Source organism: Pseudophryne corroboree, assembly GCF_028390025.1.
Source record: "Pseudophryne corroboree isolate aPseCor3 chromosome 3 unlocalized genomic scaffold, aPseCor3.hap2 SUPER_3_unloc_48, whole genome shotgun sequence".
Classification (NCBI taxonomy): domain Eukaryota; kingdom Metazoa; phylum Chordata; class Amphibia; order Anura; family Myobatrachidae; genus Pseudophryne; species Pseudophryne corroboree.
The window spans coordinates 258,798-278,359 of record NW_026967539.1 but is presented as its reverse complement, the minus strand read 5'-3'; the positions used below and the strand labels follow the sequence as shown (position 1 = coordinate 278,359).

The 19,562-nt window shown below is 52.6% G+C and overlaps 1 protein-coding gene across 1 annotated transcript in view; it reads right to left on the bottom strand.

Annotated features, from left to right (window-relative positions):
• Positions 1–376: 376 nt before the first annotated feature.
• The window catches only part of KCNK18 (potassium two pore domain channel subfamily K member 18), a 50,572-nt gene continuing 31,386 nt past the window's right edge, over positions 377–19,562 (bottom strand). The window contains exons 2-3 of the mRNA XM_063949919.1: positions 13,619–13,744; positions 377–1,185 (exon numbers count right to left, since the gene is read on the bottom strand). Of these exons, the coding sequence (XP_063805989.1) occupies positions 377–1,185; positions 13,619–13,744 (935 nt within the window). The remainder of the gene's footprint in view (positions 1,186–13,618; positions 13,745–19,562) is intronic.

The following is a 19,562-nucleotide window of genomic DNA, read 5'->3' as shown; positions in this document are numbered from 1 at the left end:
CGGCTGCTAAAAATAGCTAGCGAACGATCAACTCGGGATGACCCCCCATGCGCAATTGTGTTCACTGTGCAGCAGTGCAAAAATCACTACAGCAGCGACCGCCATCTACCAACAAATCCGGCAACATCGCAACCCCCCAAAGACACCATGGGGACGCGACTACAGGCGGGCATGTAGGGATCGCAGCAGGTATCGGAGATCTTAGACCCACGTGTTTTTGGGGATTCAGCGGCAAATATACAATGATCAATGGGCCCCTACATAAGGTAAAACGCGTCTCTCTGATTGATAAACGCAGCGGACAGTGCACTGGTCCAGTCATGTCCCGGTAATCAGTGAGGGCCTGGTCACCTCCTGACCCGCGCAGAGACTCCGGTTACCGCTGATCATTGCTGGGGGCCATTGTGACGTTGCCCCCGCTGACACAGACAATACATAGCTTATAGAGACACACCAGCCGGTTCTGCATCAGCTTGAAGGCCATGCACATTATGGCCATGCCAATCACCATGTAGAGCGACAGTAGCAGGAAATAGTTTGGGTGTTCGGGAACCACATCACCGAACCCGATAGTGGTGAGGGTGACGAAGCAGAAGTAAAAGGCATCCAAAGTGTTCCAGGCCTCCCACCGCGGGAAGATGAGGGCCCCCAACATGATGTAGGCCACCACCACCAGGACGATGACAATGACCGGGACATCCAGCTTCTCCAGTTCTTCCCCAAGTTTGTCAAAGTTTGAGAAAGCGGACTGGCTAGAGGGCATCTTGTCCAGCTCCGGGCAGGAGTAGCACTTCATATTCGGGTATTTCCTGGGCACTATGTTCTCTCTTACGAGAATTTCTTCAAAAATTTCGATGTTCCGCATCTGCAGGTATTTCCGCTTCAGCGTCGCCTGGCTCATCAGCACATCCATCAGGTTCAGCGGCTCCTTGACGGACACTCGACTATCCAGAGTGGACTCCATACTGGACTTTTCTGAGCGACCTTTCATGCTGGCCACGGTGGACTTCCGCTCAGAACATCTGTAGCAGGATTCTCGGACACGTTTATACATATTGGACATGCAGCCGGCGAGGATGTCTCCTAGGTCAGCCAGCACCAGGAGCATGAGGGGAATGCCAATCGCACCATACACCATACACGCAACTTTCCCCAACACGGTGACGGGGACCAGGTGGCCGTAACCTGGGGAGAGAGGAAGAGATTGTCAGACATGGGAACCAAAGGTCCTATTATTACTTCTACTGTGGGGGAGTGTCATCTGGTCAACAGGAAGTCCCCTGTAATGTGCGCTGAAACGCCAACGCCAAACTAGCACAGTGCCACCTATGCTCTGCACCTGCACAGTGCCACCTATGCTCTGCACCTGCACAGTGCCACCTATGCTCTGCACCTGCACAGTGCCACCTATGCTCTGCACATGCACAGTGCCACCTATGCTCTGCACCTGCACAGTGTCACCTATGCTCTGCACCTGCACAGTGCCACCTATGCTCTGCACATGCACAGTGCCATCTATGCTCTGCACATGCACAGTGCCACCTATGCTCTGCACCTGCACAGTGTCACCTATGCTCTGCACCTGCACAGTGCCACCTATGCTCTGCACATGCACAGTGCCATCTATGCTCTGCACATGCACAGTGCCACCTATGCTCTGCACCTGCACAGTGCCACCTATGCTCTGCACATGCACAGTGCCACCTATGCTCTGCACATGCACAGTGCCATCTATGCTCTGCACCTGCACAGTGCCGCCTGTGTTCTGTACCTGCACAGTGCCACCTATGCTCTGCACATGCACAGTGCCACCTATGCTCTGCACATGCACAGTGTCACCTATGCTCTGCACATGCACAGTGCCACCTATGCTCTGCACCTGCACAGTGCCGCCTGTGTTCTGTACCTGCACAGTGCCACCTATGCTCTGCACCTGCACAGTGTCACCTATGCTCTGCACATGCACAGTGCCACCTATGCTCTGCACCTGCACAGTGCCACCTATGCTCTGCACATGCACAGTGCCACCTATGCTCTGCACCTGCACAGTGCCGCCTATGCTCTGCACCTGCACAGTGTCACCTATGCTCTGCACCTGCACAGTGCCGCCTATGCTTTGCACCTGCACAGTGTCACCAATGCTCTGCACCTGCACAGTGCCACCTATGCTCTGCACCTGCACAGTGCCGCCTGTGTTCTGTACCTGCACACTGCCACCTATGCTCTGCGCCTGCACAGTACCACCTATGCACCATACCTGCACAGTGCCGCCTATGCGCTGCACATGCACAGTGCCACCTATGCTCTGCACCTGCACAGTGCCGCCTATGCTCTGCACCTGCACAGTGTCACCTATGCTCTGCACCTGCACAGTGCCGCATATGCTCTGCACCTGCACAGCGCCACCTATGCTGACAGAGCACCCCTGGACTGATACAGCAGACAGAGCACCCCTGGACTGATACAGCAGAGCTGACAGGGCACCCCTGGACTGATACAGCAGAGCTGACAGAGCACCCCTGGACTGATACAGCAGAGCTGACAGAGCACCCCTGGACTGATACAGCAGAGCTGACAGAGCTCCCCTGGACTGATACAGCAGAGCTGACAGGGCACCCCTGGACTGATACAGCAGAGCTGACAGAGCACCCCTGGAGTGATACAGTATAGCTGACAGGGCACCCCTGGACTGATACAGCAGAGCTGACAGAGCACCCCTGGACTGATACAGCAGAGCTGACAGGGCACCCCTGGACTGATACAGCAGAGCTGACAGAGCACCCCTGGAGTGATACAGTATAGCTGACAGAGCACCCCTGGACTGATACAGCAGACAGAGCACCCCTGGACTGATACAGCAGACAGACCACCCCTGGACTGATACAGCAGAGCTGACAGAGCACCCCTGGACTGATACAGCAGAGCTGACAGAGCACCCCTGGAGTGATACAGTATAGCTGACAGAGCACCCCTGGACTGATACAGCAGAGCTGACAGAGCACCCCTGCAATGATACAGCAGAGCTGACAGAGCACCCCTGGAGTGATACAGCAGAGCAGACAGAGCACCCCTGGACTGATACAGCAGAGCTGACAGAGCACCCCTGGACTGATACAGCAGAGCTGACAGAGCACCCCTGGACTGATACAGCAGAGCTGACAGAGCACTCCTGGACTGATACAGCAGAGCTGACAGGGCACCCCTGGACTGATACAGCAGAGCTGACAGAGCACCCCTGGACTGATACAGCAGAGCTGACAGAGCACCCCTGGACTGATACAGCAGAGCTGACAGAGCACCCCTGGACTGATACAGCAGAGCTGACAGAGCACCCCTGGACTGATACAGCAGAGCTGACAGGGCACCCCTGGACTGATACAGCAGAGCTGACAGGGCACCCCTGGACTGATACAGCAGAGCTGACAGGGCACCCCTGGACTGATACAGCAGAGCTGACAGAGCACCCCTGGACTGATACAGCAGACAGAGCACCCCTGGACTGATACAGCAGAGCTGACAGAGCACCCCTGGACTGATACAGCAGAGCTGACAGAGCACCCCTGGACTGATACAGCAGAGCTGACAGAGCACCCCTGGACTGATACAGCAGAGCTGACAGGGCACCCCTGGACTGATACAGCAGAGCTGACAGGGCACCCCTGGACTGATACAGCAGAGCTGACAGGGCACCCCTGGACTGATACAGCAGAGCTGACAGAGCACCCCTGGACTGATACAGCAGAGCTGACAGGGCACCCCTGGACTGATACAGCAGAGCTGACAGAGCACCCCTGGACTGATACAGCAGAGCTGACAGGGCACCCCTGGACTGATACAGCAGAGCTGACAGAGCACCCCTGGACTGATACAGCAGAGCACCCCTGGACTGATACAGCAGAGCTGACAGAGCACCCCTGGACTGATACAGCAGAGCTGACAGGGCACCCCTGGACTGATACAGCAGAGCTGACAGAGCACCCCTGGACTGATACAGCAGAGCTGACAGGGCACCCCTGGACTGATACAGCAGAGCTGACAGAGCACCCCTGGACTGATACAGCTGACAGAGCACCCCTGGACTGATACAGCAGAGCACCCCTGGACTGATACAGCAGAGCTGTATGAGCACCCCACTGACTGCTGGGGGCTGTTGACCCGTTAGGGCAGGGGTGGCCAACCAGTCAGAGGCAAAGAGCCAGAAATGATCCATAGGCAAGGGCAAGAGCCACTGTCATGCGCGCGCCTAAATGGGGGCGTGGCCTAGTTGTCACAAAGCCATGCCCCATTTTTGTGCGCACACCTTTCAGTATGATGTTTGTAGGAGTGTGACCTTGTGTCATAACCCTGTTTATTCATGTTGTACAGTGCCACATACATATAAAAATGCCAAAAAATGGGTGCCCCCAATGTGCCAGATACATATATGCCCCCACAGTGCCAGATACACATGTCCTCACAGTGCCAGATACACATGTCCCCACAGTGCCAGATATGCCCCCAGTGCAGATACAACTGCCCCCACGGTGCCACATATGCCCCCAGTGCAGACACACATGCCCCCACAGTGTCAGATATGCCCCCAGTGCTGATACACATGCCCCCACAGAGTGCCAGATATGCCCCCACAGTGCCAAATACATGTATGCCCCCACAGTGCCAGATATGCCCCCAGTGCAGATACACATGCCCCCACAGTGCCAGATATGCCCCCAGTGCAGATATACCTGCCCCCACAGTGCCACATATGCCCCCAGTGCTGATACACATGCCCCCACAGTGCCAGATATATCCCCAGTGCCAGATACACATGCCCCCACAGTGCCAGATATGCCCCCAGTGCAGATACACATGCCCCCACAGTGCCAGATATGCCCCCAGTGCTGATACACATGCCCCCACAGTGCCACATATGCCCCTAGTGCCAGATACACATGTCCCCACAGTGCCGGATATGCCCCCAGTGCAGAAACACATGCCCCCACAGTGCCAGATATGCCCCCCAGTGCTGATACACATGCCCTCACAGTGCCACATATGCCCCCAGTGCCAGATACACATGCCCCCACAATGCCAGATATGCCCCCAGTGCCAGATACACATGCCCCCACAGTGCCACATATGCCCCCAGTGCCAGATACACATGCCCCCACAGTGCCGGATATGCCCCCAGTGCAGACACACATGCCCCCACAGTACCAGATATGCCCCCAGTGCTGATACACATGCCCCCACAGTGCCACATATGCCCCCAGTGCCAGATACACATGCCCCCACAGTGCCGGATATGCCCCCAGTGCAGACACACATGCCCCCACAGTGCCAGATATTCCATCAGTGCTGGATATGCCCCCAGTGCAGATACACATCCTCCCACAGTGCCAGATATGCCCCCAGTGCTGATTCACATGCCCCCACAGTGCTTCCCCCTCCCCCCCCCCAAAAAAAAAAAGCGCTGCTCACCACGCTGATCAGCTGCTGCTGTGAGGGGAAGGATAGCGCAGCGTGCACCCCTCCTACCCCTCAATCTCCAGTGGCGATGTCACTGTCTATCTTCAATTTGGTGCCGGCCCGTTAGCCAATCAGGGCTCGCGGTCCGGCAGCCAATCAGGAGCCTTAGCTGCCGGTCAGTGGGCTCTGATTGGCTCACGGGCCGGCGGGCAATTGAAGATAGACGCCACCGCTGGAGACCAGTCTGTGCCGGGCTGTGAGTGTCGGGCAGCGGTGGCCAGGAGTGGATCAAACCGCATGAAGAGGATGAAAGAGCCGCATGCGGCTCGAGAGACGCGGGTTGGCCACCGCTGCTTTAGGGTGTATGAGTATATGGGGGCTGTTGATCCATTAGGGTGTATGAGTATATGGGGGCTGTTGATCCTTTAGGGTGTATGAGTATATGGGGACTGTTAGGGTGTAGGAGTATATGGGGGCTGTTGAGCCTTTAGGGTGTAGGAGTATATGGGGGCTGTTGAGCCTTTAGGGTGTATGAGTATATGGGGGCTGTTGATCCTTTAGGGTGTATGAGTATATGGGGACTGTTAGGGTGTAGGAGTATATGGGGGCATTTGAGCCTTTAGGGTATAGGAGTATATGGGGGCTGTTGAGCCTTTAGGGTGTAGGAGTATATGTGGGCTGTTGATCCTTTAGGGTGTATGAGTAAATGGGGACTGTTAGGGTGTAGGAGTATATGGGGGCTGTTGAGCCTTTAGGGTGTAGGAGTATATGGGGGCTGTTAGGGTGTAGGAGTATATGGGGTCTGTTGAGCCTTTAGGGTGTAGGAGTATATGGGGGCTGTTGAGCCTTTAGGGTGTAGGAGTATATGGGGGCTGTTGAGCCTTTAGGGTGTAGGAGTATATGTGGGCTGTTAGGGTGTATGAGTATAGGGGGCTGTTGAGCCTTTAGGGTGTATGAGTATATGGCGGCTGTTGAGCCTTTAGGGTGTATGAGTATATGGGGGCTGTTAAGCCTTTAGGGTGTAGGAGTATATGGGGGCTGTTAGGGTGTAGGAGTATATGGGGGCTGTTGAGCCTTTAGGGTGTAGGAGTATATGGGGGCTGTTGATCCTTTAGGGTGTATGAGTATATGGGGGCTGTTGAGCCTTTAGGGTGTAGGAGTATATGGGGGCTTTTGATCCTTTAGGGTGTATGAGTATATGGGGGCTGTTGAGCCTTTAGGGTGTAGGAGTATATGGGGGCTGTTGAGCCTTTAGGGTGTAGGAGTATATAGGGGCTGTTGAGCCTTTAGGGTGTAGGAGTATATGGGGGCTGTTGAGCCTTTAGGGTGTAAGAGTATATGGGGGCTGTTAGGGTGTAGGAGTATGTGGGGTCTGTTGAGCCTTTAGGATGTAGGAGTATATGTGGGCTGTTGATCCTTTAGGGTGTATGAGTATATGGGGGCTGTTGATCCTTTAGGGTGTATGAGTATATGGGGGCTGTTGAGCCTTTAGGGTGTAGGAGTATATGGGGGCTTTTGATCCTTTAGGGTGTATGAGTATATGGGGGCTGTTGAGCCTTTAGGGTGTAGGAGTATATGGGGGCTGTTGAGCCTTTAGGGTGTAGGAGTATATAGGGGCTGTTGAGCCTTTAGGGTGTAGGAGTATATGGGGGCTGTTGAGCCTTTAGGGTGTAAGAGTATATGGGGGCTGTTAGGGTGTAGGAGTATGTGGGGTCTGTTGAGCCTTTAGGATGTAGGAGTATATGTGGGCTGTTGATCCTTTAGGGTGTATGAGTATATGGGGGCTGTTGAGCCTTTAGGGTGTAGGAGTATATGGGGGCTGTTGATCCTTTAGGGTGTATGAGTATATGGGGGCTGTTGAGCCTTTAGGGTGTAGGAGTATATGGGGGCTGTTGAGCCTTTAGGGTGTAGGAGTATATGGGGGCTGTTAGGGTGTATGAGTATAGGGGGCTGTTGAGCCTTTAGGGTGTATGAGTATATGGCGGCTGTTGAGCCTTTAGGGTGTATGAGTATATGGGGGCTGTTGAGCCTTTAGGGTGTAGGAGTATATGGGGGCTGTTAGGGTGTATGAGTATAGGGGGCTGTTGAGCCTTTAGGGTGTATGAGTATATGGGGTCTGCTGAGCTTTTAGGGTGTATGAGCATATGGGGGCTGTTGAGCCTTTAGGGTGTAGGAGTATACGGGGGCTGTTAGGGTGTAGGAGGATACGGTGGCTGTTAGGGTGTAGGAGTATACGGGGGCTGTTAGGGTGTAGGAGTATACGGGGGCTGTTAGGGTGTAGGAGTATACGGGGGCTGTTAGGGTGTAGGAGTATATGCGGGCTGTTAGAGTGTAGGAGTATACGGGGGCTGTTAGGGTGTAGGAATTTACGGGGGCTGTTAGGGTGTAGGAGTATACGGGGGCTGTTAGGGTGTAGTAGTATACGGGGGCTGTTAGGGTGCAGGAGTATACGGGGGCTGTTAGGGAGTAGGAGTATATGCGGGATGTTAGGGTTTAGGAGTATATGGGGGCTGTTAGGGTGTAGGAGTATACGAGGGCTGTTAGGGTGTAGGAGTATATGGGGTCTGTTAGGGTGTAGGAGTATACGGGGGCTGTTGAGCCTTTAGGGTGTAGGAGTATATGGGGGCTGTTAGGGTGTAGGAGTATACGGGGCTATTAGGGTGTAGGAGTATATGGGGTCTGTTAGGGTGTAGGAGTATACGGGGGCTGTTGAGCCTTTAGGGTGTAGGAGTATTGGGGGGCTGTTAGGGTGTAGGAGTATACGGGGGCTGTAAGGGTGTAGGAGTATATGGGGTCTGTTAGGGTGTAGGAGTTTACGGGGGCTGTTAGGGTGTAGGAGTATACGGGGTCTGTTAGGGTGTAGGAGTATATGGGGGCTGTTAGGGTGTAGGAGTATATGGGGGCTGTTAGGGTGTAGGGGTATATGGGGTCTGTTAGGGTATAGGAGTATACGGGGGCTGTTAGGGTGTAGGAGTTTACGGGGGCTGTTAGGGTGTAGGAGTATATGGGGTCTGTTAGGGTGTAGGAGTATATGGGGGCTGTTAGGGTGTAGGAGTATATGAAGGCTGTTAGGGTGTAGTAGTATATGGGGTCTGTTAGGGTGTAGGAGTATACGGGGGCTGTTGAGCCTTTAGGGTGTAGGAGTATATGGGGGCTGTTGAGCCTTTAGGGTGTATGAGTATATGGGGGCTGTTGAGCCTTTAGGGTGTAGGAGTATATGGGGGCTGTTAGGGTGTATGAGTATAGGGGGCTGTTGAGCCTTTAGGGTGTATGAGTATATGGGGTCTGCTGAGCTTTTAGGGTGTATGAGTATATGGGGGCTGTTGAGCCTTTAGGGTGTAGGAGTATATGGGGGCTGTTAGGGTGTAGGAGTATACGGGGGCTGTTAGGGTGTAGGAGGATACGGTGGCTGTTAGGGTGTAGGAGTATACGGGGGCTGTTAGGGTGTAGGAGTATACGGGGGCTGTTAGGGTGTAGGAGTATACGGGGGCTGTTAGGGTGTAGGAGTATACGCGGGCTGTTAGAGTGTAGGAGTATACGGGGGCTGTTAGGGTGTAGGAATTTACGGGGGCTGTTAGGGTGTAGGAGTATACGGGGGCTGTTAGGGTGTAGTAGTATACGGGGGCTGTTAGGGTGTAGGAGTATACGGGGGCTGTTAGGGAGTAGGAGTATATGGGGGATGTTAGGGTGTAGGAGTATATGGGGGCTGTTAGGGTGTAGGAGTATACGGGGCTATTAGGGTGTAGGAGTATATGGGGACTGTTAGGGTGTAGGAGTATACGGGGGCTGTTGAGCCTTTAGGGTGTAGGAGTATACGGGGGCTGTAAGGGTGTAGGAGTATATGGGGGCTGTTAGGGTGTAGGAGTATACGGGGCTATTAGGGTGTAGGAGTATATGAGGTCTGTTAGGGTGTAGGAGTATACGGGGGCTGTTGAGCCTTTAGGGTGTAGGAGTATTTGGGGGCTGTTAGGGTGTAGGAGTATACGGGGGCTGTAAGGGTGTAGGAGTATATGGGGTCTGTTAGGGTGTAGGAGTTTACGGGGGCTGTTAGGGTGTAGGAGTATACAGGGTCTGTTAGGGTGTAGGAGTATATGGGGGCTGTTAGGGTGTAGGAGTATATGGGGGCTGTTAGGGTGTAGGGGTATATGGGGTCTGTTAGGGTGTAGGAGTATACGGGGGCTGTTAGGGTGTAGGAGTTTACGGGGGCTGTTAGGGTGTAGGAGTATATGGGGTCTGTTAGGGTGTAGGAGTATATGGGGGCTGTTAGGGTGTAGGAGTATATGAAGGCTGTTAGGGTGTAGTAGTATATGGGGTCTGTTAGGGTGTAGGAGTATACAGGGGCTGTTGAGCCTTTAGGGTGTAGGAGTATATGGGGGCTGTTAGGGTGTATGAGTATACGGGGGCTGTTAGGGTGTAGGGGTATATGGGGTCTGTTAGGGTGTAGGAGTATATGGGGTCTGTTAGTGTGTAGGAGTATACGGGGGCTGTTATGGTGTAGGAGTATACGGGGGCTGTTATGGTGTATGAGTATACGGGGGCTGTTGATCCTTAAGGGTGTAGGAGTATATGGGGGCTGTTAGGGTGTAGGAGTATACGGGGGCTGTTAGGGTGTAGGGGTATATGGGGGCTGTTAGGGTGTAGGAGTATATGGGGGCTGTTAGGGTGTAGGAGTATACGGGGGCTGTTAGGGTGTAGGAGTATATGGGGGCTGTTAGGGTGTAGGAGTATATGGGGGCTGTTAGGGTGTAGGAGTATACGGGGGCTGTTAGGGTGTAGGAGTATATGGGGGCTGTTAGGGTATAGGAGTATACAGGGCTGTTAGGGTGTATGAGTGTACGGGGGCTGTTAGGGTGTTGGAGTATATGGGGGCTGTTAGGGTGTATGAGTAATATACGGGAGCTGTTAGGGTGTAGGAGTATACGGGGGCTGTTAGGGTGTAGGAGTATACGGGGGCTGTTAGGGTGTAGGGGTATATGGGGTCTGTTAGGGTGTAGGAGTATACGGGGGCTGTTAGGGTGTAGGGGTATATGGGGTCTGTTAGGGTGTAGGAGTATATGGGGGCTGTTAGGGTGTAGGAGTATATGGGGGCTGTTAGGGTGTAGGAGTATACGGGGGCTGTTAGGGTGTAGGGGTATATGGGGTCTGTTAGGGTGTAGGAGTATACGGGGGCTGTTAGGGTGTAGGAGTATATGGGGGCTGTTAGGGTGTAGGAGTATACGGGGGCTGTTAGGGTGTAGGAGTATACGGGGGCTATTAGGGTGTAGGAGTATATGGGGGCTGTTAGGGTATAGGAGTATACGGGGCTGTTAGGGTGTATGAGTATACGGGGGCTGTTAGGGTGTAGGAGTATATGGGGGCTGTTAGGGTGTATGAGTAATATACGGGAGCTGTTAGGGTGTAGGAGTATACGGGGGCTGTTAGGGTGTAGGAGTATACGGGGGCTGTTAGGGTGTAGGGGTATATGGGGTCTGTTAGTGTGTAGGAGTATACGGGGGCTGTTAGGGTGTAGGGGTATATGGGGTCTGTTAGGGTGTAGGAGTATATGGGGGCTGTTAGGGTGTAGGAGTATACGGGGGCTGTTAGGGTGGAGGGGTATATGGGGTCTGTTAGGGTGTAGGAGTATACGGGGGCTGTTAGGGTGTAGGAGTATACGGGGGCTGTTAGGGTGTAGGGGTATATGGGGTCTGTTAGGGTGTAGGAGTATACGGGGGCTGTTAGGGTGTAGGAGTATACGGGGGCTGTTAGGGTGTAGGGGTATATGGGGTCTGTTAGGGTGTAGGAGTATATGGGGGCTGTTAGGGTGTAGGAGTATACGGGGGCTGTTAGGGTGTAGGGGTATATGGGGTCTGTTAGGGTGTAGGGGTATATGGGGTCTGTTAGGGTGTAGGAGTATACGGGGGCTGTTACGGTGTAGGGGTATATGGGGTCTGTTAGGGTGTAGGGGTATATGGGGTCTGTTAGGGTGTAGGAGTATATGGGGTCTGTTAGGGTGTAGGGGTATATATGGGGTCTATTAGGGTGTAGGAGTATACGGGGGCTGTTAGGGTAGAGGGGTATATGGGGTCTATTAGGGTGTAGGAGTATATGGGGTCTGTTAGGGTGTAGGAGTATATGGGGTCTGTTAGGGTGTAGGAGTATATGGGGGCTGTTAGGGTGTAGGAGTATACGGGGGCTGTTAGGGTGTAGGAGTATACGGGGGCTGTTAGGGTGTAGGAGTATACGGGGGCTGTTAGGGTGTAGGAGTATACGGGGGCTGTTAGGGTGTAGGAGTATATGGGGTCTATTAGGGTGTAGGAGTATACGGGGGCTGTTAGGGTGTAGGGGTATATGGGGTCTATTAGGGTGTAGGAGTATATGGAGTCTGTTAGGGTGTAGGAGTATATGGGGTCTGTTAGGGTGTAGGAGTATATGGGGGCTGTTAGGGTGTAGGAGTATACGGGGGCTGTTAGGGTGTAGGAGTATACGGGGGCTGTTAGGGTGTAGGAGTATACGGGGGCTGTTAGGGTGTAGGAGTATATGGGGTCTATTAGGGTGTAGGAGTATACGGGGGCTGTTAGGGTGTAGGAGTATACGGGGGCTGTTAGGGTGTAGGAGTATATGGGGGCTGTTAGGGTATAGGAGTATACGGGGCTGTTAGGGTGTATGAGTATACGGGGGCTGTTAGGGTGTAGGAGTATATGGGGGCTGTTAGGGTGTATGAGTAATATACGGGAGCTGTTAGGGTGTAGGAGTATACGGGGGCTGTTAGGGTGTAGGAGTATACGGGGGCTGTTAGGGTGTAGGAGTATACGGGGGCTGTTAGGGTGTAGGAGTATACGGGGGCTGTTAGGGTGTAGGAGTATATGGGGTCTATTAGGGTGTAGGAGTATACGGGGGCTGTTAGGGTGTAGGAGTATACGGGGGCTGTTAGGGTGTAGGAGTATATGGGGGCTGTTAGGGTATAGGAGTATACGGGGCTGTTAGGGTGTATGAGTATACGGGGGCTGTTAGGGTGTAGGAGTATATGGGGGCTGTTAGGGTGTATGAGTAATATACGGGAGCTGTTAGGGTGTAGGAGTATACGGGGGCTGTTAGGGTGTAGGAGTATACGGGGGCTGTTAGGGTGTAGGAGTATACGGGGGCTGTTAGGGTGTAGGAGTATACGGGGGCTGTTAGGGTGTAGGAGTATATGGGGGCTGTTAGGGTATAGGAGTATACGGGGCTATTAGGGTGTATGAGTATACGGGGGCTGTTAGGGTGTAGGAGTATATGGGGGCTGTTAGGGTGTATGAGTAATATACGGGAGCTGTTAGGGTGTAGGAGTATACGGGGGCTGTTAGGGTGTATGAGTATACGGGGGCTGTTAGGGTGTAGGAGTATATGGGGGCTGTTAGGGTGTATGAGTAATATACGGGAGCTGTTAGGGTGTAGGAGTATACGGGGGCTGTTAGGGTGTAGGAGTATACGGGGGCTGTTAGGGTGTAGGAGTATACGGGGGCTGTTAGGGTGTAGGAGTATACGGGGGCTGTTAGGGTGTAGGAGTATATGGGGTCTATTAGGGTGTAGGAGTATACGGGGGCTGTTAGGGTGTAGGAGTATACGGGGGCTGTTAGGGTGTAGGAGTATATGGGGGCTGTTAGGGTATAGGAGTATACGGGGCTGTTAGGGTGTATGAGTATACGGGGGCTGTTAGGGTGTAGGAGTATATGGGGGCTGTTAGGGTGTATGAGTAATATACGGGAGCTGTTAGGGTGTAGGAGTATACGGGGGCTGTTAGGGTGTAGGAGTATACGGGGGCTGTTAGGGTGTAGGAGTATACGGGGGCTGGTAGGGTGTAGGAGTATACGGGGGCTGTTAGGGTGTAGGAGTATATGGGGTCTATTAGGGTGTAGGAGTATACGGGGGCTGTTAGGGTGTAGGAGTATATGGGGGCTGTTAGGGTGTAGGAGTATACGGGGGCTGTTAGGGTGTAGGAGTATACGGGGGCTGTTAGGGTGTAGGAGTATATGGGGGCTGTTAGGGTGTAGGAGTATACGGGGCTGTTAGGGTGTAGGAGTATACGGGGGCTGTTAGGGTGTAGGAGTATACGGGGGCTGTTAGGGTATAGGAGTATACGGGGCTGTTAGGGTGTAGGGGTATATGGGGTCTATTAGGGTGTAGGAGTATACGGGGGCTGTTGAGCCTTGCTTACCGACTGTAGTGAATACTGTACAACAGAAAAACAGGGAACTGAGAAAATTCCACTGAACATCGTGATTATCAGTCTTCATGTACTGGACAATCAGCTGCCGCGAAACATTTTTGAAACCTTCAGCATCTGAAGAGAGAGAGAGAGGATTGTTACACAGTGGACAGCATAACAGAAGAATGTGGACGATCTAAACAGTTGCACAATTTGGGTGTAGACTACAGATGTGCGGTTTGTTTGTTGAAAATTAGGGGTTCCCAGCAGAATCCAGTCCTAGCTCAGAAATACTTTGGGGTTCCGGGTGGAGCAGGGTCCCAGCTCAGGTCTGTTGTCAGTTCAGAACTTAGATGTAAAAATTGTAAGTAGATATATGCGGCTGCGCTGTGGGGTGTGTGTCTGTGTTAGTGGATATCTGCGCTGTGGGGTGTGTGTCTGTGTTAGTGGATATCTGCGCTGTGGGGTGTGTGTCTGTGTTAGTGGATATCTGCGCTGTGGGGTGTGTGTCTGTGTTAGTGGATATCAGCGCTGTGGGGTGTGTGTCTGTGTTAGTGGATATCTGTGCTGTGGGGTGTGTCTGTGTTAGTGGATATCTGTGCTGTGGGGTGTGTGTCTGTGTTAGTGGATATCTGTGCTGTGGGGTGTGTCAGTGTTAGTGGATATCTGTGCTGTGGGGTGTGTGTCTGTGTTAGTGGATATCTGTGCTGTGGGGTGTGTGTGGTATTGGATATCTGCGCTGTGGGGTGTGTGTCTGTGTTAGTGGATATCTGTGCTGTGGGGTGTGTGTCTGTGTTAGTGAATATCTGTGCTGTGGGGTGTGTGTCTGTGTTAGTGGATATCTGCGCTGTGGGGTGTGTGTCTGTGTTAGTGGATATCTGCGCTGTGGGGTGTGTGTCTGTGTTAGTGGATATCTGTGTTGTGGGGTGTGTGTCTGTGTTAGCAGATAACTGTGCTGTGGGGTGTGTGTCTGTGTTAGTGAATATCTGTGCTGTGGGGTGTGTGTCTGTGTTAGTGGATATCTGCGCTGTGGGGTGTGTGTCTGTGTTAGTGGATATCTGCGCTGTGTGGTGTGTGTCTGTGTTAGTGGATATCTGTGCTGTGGGGTGTGTCTGTGTTAGTGGATATCTGCGCTGTGGGGTGTGTGTCTGTGTTAGTGGATATCTGTGCTGTGGGGTGTGTCTGTGTTAGTGGATATCTGCGCTGTGGGGTGTGTGTCTGTGTTAGTGGATATCTGTGCTGTGGGGTGTGTCTGTGTTAGTGGATATCTGTGCTGTGGGGTGTGTGTCTGTTTTAGTGGATATCTGCGCTGTGGGGTGTGTGTCTGTGTTAGTGGATATCTGTGCTGTGGGGTGTGTCTGTGTTAGTGGATATCTGTGCTGTGGGGTGTGTGTCTGTGTTAGTGGATATCTGTGCTGTAGGGTGTGTCTGTGGTAGTGTATATCTGTGCTGTGGGGTGTGTGTCTGTGTTAGTGGATATCTGCGCTGTGGGGTGTATGTCTGTGTTAGTGGATATCTGCGCTGTGGGGTGTGTCTGTGGTAGTGGATTTCAGCGCTGTGGAGTTTGTGTCTGTGGTAGTGGATTTCTGCGCTGTGGAGTTTGTGTCTGTGGTAGTGGATTTCTGCGCTGTGGGGTGTGTGTCTGTGTTAGTGGATATCTGCGCTGTGGGGGGGGGGGTGTCTGTGTTAGTGGATATCTGTGCTGTGGGGTGTCTGTGTTTGCGGATATCTGCGCTATGGGGTGTGTGTCTGTGTTAGTGGATATCTGTGCTGTGGGGTGTGTCTATGGTAGTGGATATCTGCGCTGTGGGGTGTGTGTCTGTGTTAGTGGATATCTGTGCTGTGGGGTGTGTGTCTGTGGTAGTTTATATCTGTGGTGTGGGGTGTGTGTTAGTGGATATCTGTGCTGTGGGGTGTGTCTGTGGTAGTGGATATCTGCGCTGTGGGGTGTGTGTCTGTGTTAGTGGATATCTGTGCTGTGGGGTGTGTGTCTGTGGTAGTGGATATCTGTGGTGTGGTGTGTGTGTTAGTGGATATCTGTGCTGTGGGGTGTGTGTCTGTGTTAGTGGATTTCTGCGCTGTTGGGTGTGTGTCTGTGTTAGTTGATATCTGTGCTGTGGGGTGTGTGTCTGTGTTAGTGGATATCTGTGCTGTGGGGTGTGTGTGTCTGTGTTAGTGGATTTCTGTGCTGTGGGGTTTGTGTATGTGTTAGTGGCTATCTGCACTGTGGGGTGTGTCTGTAGTAGTGGATATCTGTGCTGTGGGGTGTGTCTGTGTTAGTGGATATCTGCGGCGTGGGGTGTTTGTCTGTGTTAGTTGATATCTGCACTGTGGGGTTTATGTCTGTGGTAGTGAATATCTGCGCTGTGGGGCGTGTGTGTGTCTGTGTTAGTGGATTTCGGCGCTGTGGGGCGTGTGTCTGTGTTAGTGGATATCTGCGCTGTGGGGTGTGTGTCTGTGGTAGTGGATTTCTGCGCTGTGGGGTGTGTCTGTGTTAGTGGATATCTGTACTGTGGGGCATGTGTCTGTGTTAGTGGATATCTGTGCTGTGGGGTGTGTGTGTCTGTGTTAGTGGATTTCTGTGCTGTGGGGTTTGTGTATGTGTTAGTGGCTATCTGCACTGTGGGGTGTGTCTGTAGTAGTGGATATCTGTGCTGTGGGGTGTGTCTGTGTTAGTGGATATCTGCGGCGTGGGGTGTTTGTCTGTGTTAGTTGATATCTGCACTGTGGGGTTTATGTCTGTGGTAGTGGATATCTGAGCTGTGGGGTGTATGTCTGTGTTAGTGGATATCTGTTCTGTGGGGTGTGTCTGTGGTAGTGGATATCTGCGCTGTGGGGTGTGTGTCTGTGTTAGTGGATATCTGTGTTGTGGGGTGTGTGTCTGTGTTAGCAGATAACTGTGCTGTGGGGTGTGTGTCTGTGTTAGTGAATATCTGTGCTGTGGGGTGTGTGTCTGTGTTAGTGGATATCTGCGCTGTGGGGTGTGTGTCTGTGTTAGTGGATATCTGCGCTGTGTGGTGTGTGTCTGTGTTAGTGGATATCTGTGCTGTGGGGTGTGTCTGTGTTAGTGGATATCTGCGCTGTGGGGTGTGTGTCTGTGTTAGTGGATATCTGTGCTGTGGGGTGTGTCTGTGTTAGTGGATATCTGCGCTGTGGGGTGTGTGTCTGTGTTAGTGGATATCTGTGCTGTGGGGTGTGTCTGTGTTAGTGGATATCTGTGCTGTGGGGTGTGTGTCTGTTTTAGTGGATATCTGCGCTGTGGGGTGTGTGTCTGTGTTAGTGGATATCTGTGCTGTGGGGTGTGTCTGTGTTAGTGGATATCTGTGCTGTGGGGTGTGTGTCTGTGTTAGTGGATATCTGTGCTGTAGGGTGTGTCTGTGGTAGTGTATATCTGTGCTGTGGGGTGTGTGTCTGTGTTAGTGGATATCTGCGCTGTGGGGTGTATGTCTGTGTTAGTGGATATCTGCGCTGTGGGGTGTGTCTGTGGTAGTGGATTTCAGCGCTGTGGAGTTTGTGTCTGTGGTAGTGGATTTCTGCGCTGTGGAGTTTGTGTCTGTGGTAGTGGATTTCTGCGCTGTGGGGTGTGTGTCTGTGTTAGTGGATATCTGCGCTGTGGGGGGGGGGGTGTCTGTGTTAGTGGATATCTGTGCTGTGGGGTGTCTGTGTTTGCGGATATCTGCGCTATGGGGTGTGTGTCTGTGTTAGTGGATATCTGTGCTGTGGGGTGTGTCTATGGTAGTGGATATCTGCGCTGTGGGGTGTGTGTCTGTGTTAGTGGATATCTGTGCTGTGGGGTGTGTGTCTGTGGTAGTTTATATCTGTGGTGTGGGGTGTGTGTTAGTGGATATCTGTGCTGTGGGGTGTGTCTGTGGTAGTGGATATCTGCGCTGTGGGGTGTGTGTCTGTGTTAGTGGATATCTGTGCTGTGGGGTGTGTGTCTGTGGTAGTGGATATCTGTGGTGTGGTGTGTGTGTTAGTGGATATCTGTGCTGTGGGGTGTGTGTCTGTGTTAGTGGATTTCTGCGCTGTTGGGTGTGTGTCTGTGTTAGTTGATATCTGTGCTGTGGGGTGTGTGTCTGTGTTAGTGGATATCTGTGCTGTGGGGTGTGTGTGTCTGTGTTAGTGGATTTCTGTGCTGTGGGGTTTGTGTATGTGTTAGTGGCTATCTGCACTGTGGGGTGTGTCTGTAGTAGTGGATATCTGTGCTGTGGGGTGTGTCTGTGTTAGTGGATATCTGCGGCGTGGGGTGTTTGTCTGTGTTAGTTGATATCTGCACTGTGGGGTTTATGTCTGTGGTAGTGAATATCTGCGCTGTGGGGCGTGTGTGTGTCTGTGTTAGTGGATTTCGGCGCTGTGGGGCGTGTGTCTGTGTTAGTGGATATCTGCGCTGTGGGGTGTGTGTCTGTGGTAGTGGATTTCTGCGCTGTGGGGTGTGTCTGTGTTAGTGGATATCTGTACTGTGGGGCATGTGTCTGTGTTAGTGGATATCTGTGCTGTGGGGTGTGTGTGTCTGTGTTAGTGGATTTCTGTGCTGTGGGGTTTGTGTATGTGTTAGTGGCTATCTGCACTGTGGGGTGTGTCTGTAGTAGTGGATATCTGTGCTGTGGGGTGTGTCTGTGTTAGTGGATATCTGCGGCGTGGGGTGTTTGTCTGTGTTAGTTGATATCTGCACTGTGGGGTTTATGTCTGTGGTAGTGGATATCTGAGCTGTGGGGTGTATGTCTGTGTTAGTGGATATCTGTTCTGTGGGGTGTGTCTGTGGTAGTGGATATCTGCGCTGTGGGGTGTGTGTCTGTGGTATTGATTATCTGTGCTGTGGGGTGTGTGTCTGTGTTAGAGGCTATCAGCGCTGTGGGGTTTGTGTCTGTGTTAATGGATATCTGTGCTGTGGGGTGTGTCTGTGGTAGTGGATATATGCACTGTGGGGTGTGTCTGTGTTAGTGGATATCTGTACTGTGGGGTGTGTGTCGGTGTTAGTGGATATCTGTGCTGTGGGGTGTATGTCTGTGTTAGTGGATATCTGCGCTGTGGGGTGTGTGTCTGTGTTAGTGGATATCTGTGCTGTGGGGTGTGTGTCGGTGTTAGTGGATATCTGAGCTGTGGGGTGTGTGTCTGTGGTAGTGGATTTCTGCGCTGTGGAGTTTGTGTCTGTGGTAGTGGATTTCTGCGCTGTGGAGTTTGTGTCTGTGGTAGTGGATTTCTGCGCTGTGGAGTTTGTGTCTGTGGTAGTGGATTTCTGCGCTGTGGGGTGTGTGTCTGTGTTAGTGGATATCTGCGCAGTGGGGGGGGGGGGTGTCTGTGTTAGTGGATATCTGTGCTGTGGGGTGTCTGTGTTTGCGGATATCTGCGCTATGGGGTGTGTGTCTGTGTTAGTGGATATCTGTGCTGTGGGGTGTGTCTATGGTAGTGGATATCTGCGCTGTGGGGTGTGTGTCTGTGTTAGTGGATATCTGTGCTGTGGGGTGTGTGTCTGTGGTAGTTTATATCTGTGGTGTGGGGTGTGTGTTAGTGGATATCTGTGCTGTGGGGTGTGTCTGTGGTTGTGGATATCTGCGCTGTGGGGTGTGTGTCTGTGTTAGTGGATATCTGTGCTGTGGGGTGTGTGTCTGTGGTAGTGGATATCTGTGGTGTGGGGTGTGTGTTAGTGGATATCTGTGCTGTGGGGTGTGTGTCTGTGTTAGTGGATTTCTGCGCTGTTGGGTGTGTGTCTGTGTTAGTTGATATCTGTGCTGTGGGGTGTGTGTCTGTGTTAGTGGATATCTGTGCTGTGGGGTGTGTGTCTGTGTTAGTGGATATCTGTGCTGTGGGGTGTGTCTGTGTTAGTGGATATATGCACTATGGGGTGTGTCTGTGTTAGAGGATATCTGCGCTGTGGGGTGTGTGTCTGTGCTAGTGGATATCTGTGCTGTGGGGTGTGTCTGTGGTAGTGGATATCTGTGCTGTGGGGTGTGTG